Source organism: Amblyomma maculatum, chromosome 1, assembly GCF_055883805.1.
Source record: "Amblyomma maculatum isolate TAMU_Amacu chromosome 1, ASM5588380v1, whole genome shotgun sequence".
Classification (NCBI taxonomy): Eukaryota; Metazoa; Arthropoda; class Arachnida; order Ixodida; family Ixodidae; genus Amblyomma; species Amblyomma maculatum.
The window spans coordinates 42079958-42085957 of record NC_139344.1 but is presented as its reverse complement, the minus strand read 5'-3'; the positions used below and the strand labels follow the sequence as shown (position 1 = coordinate 42085957).

The following is a 6000-nucleotide window of genomic DNA, read 5'->3' as shown; positions in this document are numbered from 1 at the left end:
AATGTGTCGGGGAAATGGTAATAAAACACGTTTTGAAACTCCTCATATACAATTGTAATTCATTACCACTGCAGTTTTTTTTTTTTTTTTTTTTTTTCAAATGTACTCCAACCTAACACTCCATGACACGGTCGACCCGCACTCGCTCTACAGGCACGGAAAGTTCGCGACAGCATGGACCCCTCTGCAGTGGCAATGTGAGTCGATGAGTCGTCGCAGAGCCAAAAAAATTTGGCCGCGACGACGTTCTCGGCTGCTCTTATGTTTTCTGTAAGGCTAGTAAATGGCAGGGAAACGCAGGTATTCCATGCATGAGTCACTGATTCTTTTTCAACTTAACCGACGCCACGACACAGCTTGAAAGTGCTACCATTCGTTTTCAAACGTTCTTCGGCATAGTGACCATCACCGACTGGGTTTCTTCGAGAAAGATGCGAGCAGACGGCAGGACAGTTTCAAGGTAATCCCGGTATGCACAAGTTTTAGTACCAGTCACGAAGTCTGAGGCGCATCGCGAGTCGTGACTTCAAAACTGGTGCCGGACCTCTCGGATATATTCCGCTCATATCTGCATGCTTTCCAGCTAGTGACAAACTGTGTGGCATTCAGCGACATGGAAAATTTTTTTCAGACGACTATGGCCGCCGAGAATGGTTGACAAACTCGGCGAAGTATTCATCAGAGCCTCCTCACTGTGCCCCAATATTGAGCGAGGACCCTAACAAAGTTTTCGCCTTCAGCGGCGCACTTTCGTCAGTGCTGATGCGAAAAAAAAAAAAAAAAAAAAAAAAAAAGAGTTGCACGTCAACGTGCATTGTGTCCAAAAGCACGGGAAAGCAGCAAAAGTAAGTTTGCAATGGTACAATTCAGATATCTTTGAAATAGTAAGACTAGAGCAGTACGCTGAAGTTTTCCCGTTCACATGACCCCAAGGCGCTATTGGAAGCAACGAGGAGCTCGGGAAGAATGAGGTTTTGTCGGCTCAAGCGCTTGTTTCCTACTTCCGCGTTGTCGTTTTGACACATGTCGAAACTTCTCAGCGACCTTCGCACGAGTGACCTCGCGGCCAGTACCGAAAGCGTGACCTTGTAGTGACGACGTGCACAAATCTACACTGCGAGACGTCAACACCCGCCTAAGTGCAAACCGTCGTATCTTTCGTCCTCCGTAGCAGATATATCTTAAACTAGCCCGTCGGATGTCTTTATCGACGACCCTATCATGAAAGGAACTGAGCAATGAGTCGGACTGTGTGTGCGTGCGTGGGCGCGCGCGTATATATATATATATTAGCTCGAAATCAAAAGGCGAAAACTGTCCACCGTGAGGCTGATGCAACTGCCACGCTTAGTAGATGGATGAGCCTCCTGCCACGATTCACAGGTGGCAAAATGGTGAAGAAAATCTAGTAAAAGAGACCAGATTGATATAACGGTCGGCTTTCAGCCATTATGCATATGAGCCTCATTACTACATAAGCAGAGTCGAAATGGCGCATACATTTCCTCCGCATCAATAAAATGCCCTAATATTTTGCTGACGGTGGCGACCCTTACACGCCGGCGCCTTTTTGAAGCGAAGTGCATCCGTCATTCATGTGAAGTTCGTCAACGACGACGCGGCCGCCAAGCCATATATGCAGGATGACCTTCGAGACGCCCGGGCGCTGACAAATCTTCGCAATAAAGTCGGAAAGCTGCAGAAACTCCCGTCTCGCAGAGCGTGACGTAAGGATATAAGCCAGATGTCGGCGGAACAGAGAGCGGCCACGGCCAGACTGCGCGCACGGCCGAAAGGCCGTGGCTTCCCATTTCACCTACCAGTCCATAACAAGCTGCGGCACATACCAAAGGCAACACCTTGAAAAGAGAGAGACAGTGTATTTCTACTTTCGCCCCTTCGCGCCAACAAGAGAAAGTCGCGATGCACGAGGATTTTAAAACATCGTGTACGATGTCGCCTAAACATGATTCACGTGCGTTTTCGCAACAATAATAATAATAATAATAATAATAATAATAATAATAATAATAATAATAATAATAATAATAATAATAAATAAGAAACAGCACTCACACTTCTTCACCGAGTAAAGTTGCTAAAATAACTATCCACTGTTTCTTGGCTGCTGTCCGCAGCCACTTGTTGCTGCGCTCACAGCCTCAACGCGTAAGGCAAGCACTAGGGCCGTGCCAATACAAAGTATGGAAACAAAACCGGAACGTCAGATGAGTATTATTCTCGGGACCCAATATAACGAGCGGCAAATACCAAGGGCTTCGCAAATGGCACCGAGCATTTGCCCATTGAAAATGACCCAAGGTTTAAGCTACGCCAACGCCTACAGAAAGGAGAGGCAATACTTGAGTAAAATTATGCGATCACCACAATGCTCCTGAAGCACTTCGAAATAACCTGAGCTCCCCAACAGAATTTTGTGAAATAAAAATGACTGCTGATACAAGATAAATTTCAGCTATGCTGTGAGCAGCAAATAGGCATGCCTTGCACCTAACAGAGTTGTCCTTTGCATCAAAATTAACATGAAATAAGCATGTAAAAACAGAAATATCAGCATGTAACTCTAAAAGATAACTTTGGGCCACACTTCTGATTGATATCGCGAAGCTATGGGATGTATTATTTAGGTCTGAAATAGTCCTCAAAGACCTGTTTATGCATATAAATCCGATGCATCAAAAGAAACAAAGTTTAAGAAATTGCAAAAAAAAAAAAAAATCTACCACTGGAATTGTACAATACTTTTGTGGACTATTATTGTGAGGATTATTTAACGATTAACAAGCATCCCTCACAGTACACGATTTTATCTTCTGTTTGGGAAGAAGTCAACTTGCACATTGGGGCAATGTTACTCTTATATGCGCTGAATGTACGTCTACACACTTTCAGGTCCCAAAAACACGTGCCAAGTGTATGTAGTCTTAGTTAAAATAGACGTCTCAGTACATGGCCTCAGCTACATTCACCGATTTCTTAAAACACCTTTTTTTTTTTTTTTTGTATTCGCCACAGAATACTTTCCTTGGTGGGAATGGGCTAGCTTCTATATGTCTAATTATTACAACTTTCATTGCGAAATTCTGACAAGAGGAATCGCATTACTACAAAAATATGAAAGAACGACATGCTGCATAGCTTGCCCACCCCCTGCATACAATATTTCAAACCAAGTCACTGCTCCCTTGTGCCGCACCTGCTTGCTTTCCAGAACCTGCTAACCCTCCGTCTGGAATTTCGCTATCTTTAAATGCAGTCAAGACTGTCAGTGCTGATCACATATGCTGATCACATATGCTGATCACATATGCTGATCACATATGCTAATCACATAAGCAAGAAAAAACGCTTATCAGACGCTTTACCTACGCCAATGGTGGTCTTGCTTTTGTCATGAGCATATGAACGATGTCGAAATTCGCCGGGATAATGCCGTCAAAGAACAAGTAACGAGATATTTTGAGACAGTAGTATAAACGTTCCGTACACAATTAGATTCATTCAGCGAGCCACACTTTAAAGCTGTTGAAGACATTATTCGGTAAGACGCCGAGGACTACACTGAACGATCAAACCACTTGAACTTGATATACAAACTACGAAAAAGCATGCGCCTGTCAGCTCACAGACGGAACACCCAGAAACCGGCGGCATGAACCCCAAACTGTATGAAAGGCGGGTCCCGAGTCGGAGATGTAGCTTGTTCCATGCAGACCATCACCAAACCAGCAGACATGTCTCAGTTGAAAGCCCGCCTACTACTTTAGCAATAAATAAATTTTAAAAAATGTGCGTGCGTGTGTGCAAGGGAGGATCGGATGAATAGCGCGGCGACAGTGTAGGTAGCCTGGGTTCACGCACGCATAACAAACTGCCACGCACCGAAAAGTGAACAGAGCAAGTGCGCCCAAATCACAGCGCGCTGAACGCAGCGCCGGGGTTTGGGGCCTTCGCTCCCTTCGCAGCAGTCAAACAGGCCACACGCCCCCTCCAAGCGCGGCGCTTTGATCAGTGATTGCGGGCGGAATGTTAGCGCTACAGCGGAAAGTTTAGCCTCGACAGCTTTGTGCATGTCGCCAAGCGGTGGCCGGCAAAAGGGAACGCTGCCCGCCTGCTTACCTTCCAAGTCAACAACCTTGCCGGCACGCTTGAGGGCCCTGACCGCTTCGTCGTGTGTCGCGTCTCTCAGGTCTTCACCGTTGACCGACAGGATGGCGTCTCCGACGTAAAGTTGCTCCGTAGTGTCCGCTGCCATGCCTTTGAAGATCTTGCTAATGAGGATGGGCATCTTGTTCTCTTTGCCACCCTTTATGCTAATGCCGAGGCCGTTGTTGTCCTGCTTGACTACACGGACGACCCGCTTCGTGTTGGCAATGCTCTCTGGGATGTCGCTCGGTTCGCTATCCGAAAGCGTGCCGTTGTTAGTGATTGGCGGTACTTCGTAGCTCTCGTCCAAGCACAAACTGAGGTGGTCCTCTTCAAGTGTCGCCAGAACTTTGTGCCATTGTTGTTTTGCGTACACTTCAAGCACACCCGTGCGAGTATACGACGACGTCGTTGTCGCCATCTTTAGCCTCGGCGTACGACGGCTCGCGAGCTGCAACTTGTCTGCTACTGAGGGCGCAGCCAGCAGCACGGCCGGCCGCGCAGGCGCAACGACACACAAAACGCGGAGAGCCGCGCCAGCGCCTGGAAGGCGTAGCGGCGTAGTAGTTACGTCCGCAGCCTCGGCAGCTTCGGCATGGCTTCGGCGCGTCAATACGCCGAAACTTGCAGTGGTGGCGTTGTGAACTAGAGTAATAATATAATATACACTGGCGTCTACTATAGGTTCGCACACATGCCACGAGTGCCAGTTTCAATTACGCAACGCGTGAAAATTTTTAGAATAGCGTGCTCCGTTTGCTTTTGTCCGCATCGGTAGCACCGGTACGTGCGCACTCACGCGCACACGCTACAGCAAAAGGGGAGCTCCGAAATTACATTTAGTTCATTATGTTTTACTGTTTCCAATCGCATTTTGGAACGTGTTGTGGCTGTAACGCTGTCATGTCATATACGTGTCAAAGTATGTCTTGTTCTATTTCTTTCGCTGACAAACGAACGCACGAAAAGAGAATGTTCTTACGACGCTGGCAAAATTAGTACAGTTGGTAAACTTCTTATCTAACGTCCCTCAATAAAATTTCCGACTGTCACAATTATTAGTTATTTCTTTCGTGGCTAACAAAATTCTTTCCTATTCGCACTGTCGCGCGTGAAGCTGGCACTGCATTTTATCTCTTAACATTATGCAGATTAGTCAAATTATTTATCTGTGACCAAGTAAACATCATACCCAAGCTTATTTGCCAAGGAGCAGTGGTAGCGCTATCTCTCCGGAACAAGTAGAACAAATTCTAAGAGCGTTCTGTCAGAGCCTGCCAGTCTTTAATAGATGGCGCTACGTTTTAAGCAACAGAAAGTTTTGAAGGATAACTGAACTTTCTAATTTAGAGACAAGTAGTTTGTGCAATTATAATTAGGCAACTAAATAGCAGACGATGCGGTTGCAGTAATTAAGGCTAGTTGAGATGGCGCGCTTCAGCACGCTACTGTCGCCTAAATTTTGTTGTCTGGCTGCGCTAGCTAAATTTTACATATGAGCTCTATGAGTAATTAATCTCATCAGTAATTTTAAACAAATTCTTTTTCTAGTACCATTTTATATTATATAAACCCGTGCTAAGTTTGAGAGGAAGCGTTGGTTTGCGCGTTTTAGATTCAGCGGTAGGCTAAACTCTTCTTTTGCTCTACCAGTCGCGAAACTCCATTTCAGAAAATTGTCGGATTTTGTATGCATTTTGTGGGTGCTTATGAATTGTTGCGCCTTCTGGGAGCAGTTAATAAAAGCATTTTGCAATTGCCGTCATTGGCTTTTAAATTGCATTTTTCTCTCTTGATTTCCGTCTTAATTAACTGTATGGCTGTTATATTTAA

General features: G+C 45.6%; 1 protein-coding gene across 2 annotated transcripts in view; it reads right to left on the bottom strand.

The window, feature by feature from the left end:
* Positions 1–4717, bottom strand: part of Syn1 (Syntrophin-like 1) — an 85514-nt gene extending 80797 nt beyond the window's left edge. Inside the window, exon 1 of one of the 2 annotated variants that reach the window (XM_084588023.1) lies at positions 4141–4717. In XM_084588023.1, the coding sequence (XP_084444149.1) occupies positions 4141–4588 (448 nt within the window). In that variant the 5' untranslated portion in view covers positions 4589–4717. The remainder of the gene's footprint in view (positions 1–4140) is intronic. The other variant, XM_084588022.1, reaches the window with a different exon arrangement.
* Positions 4718–6000: the final 1283 nt, after the last annotated feature.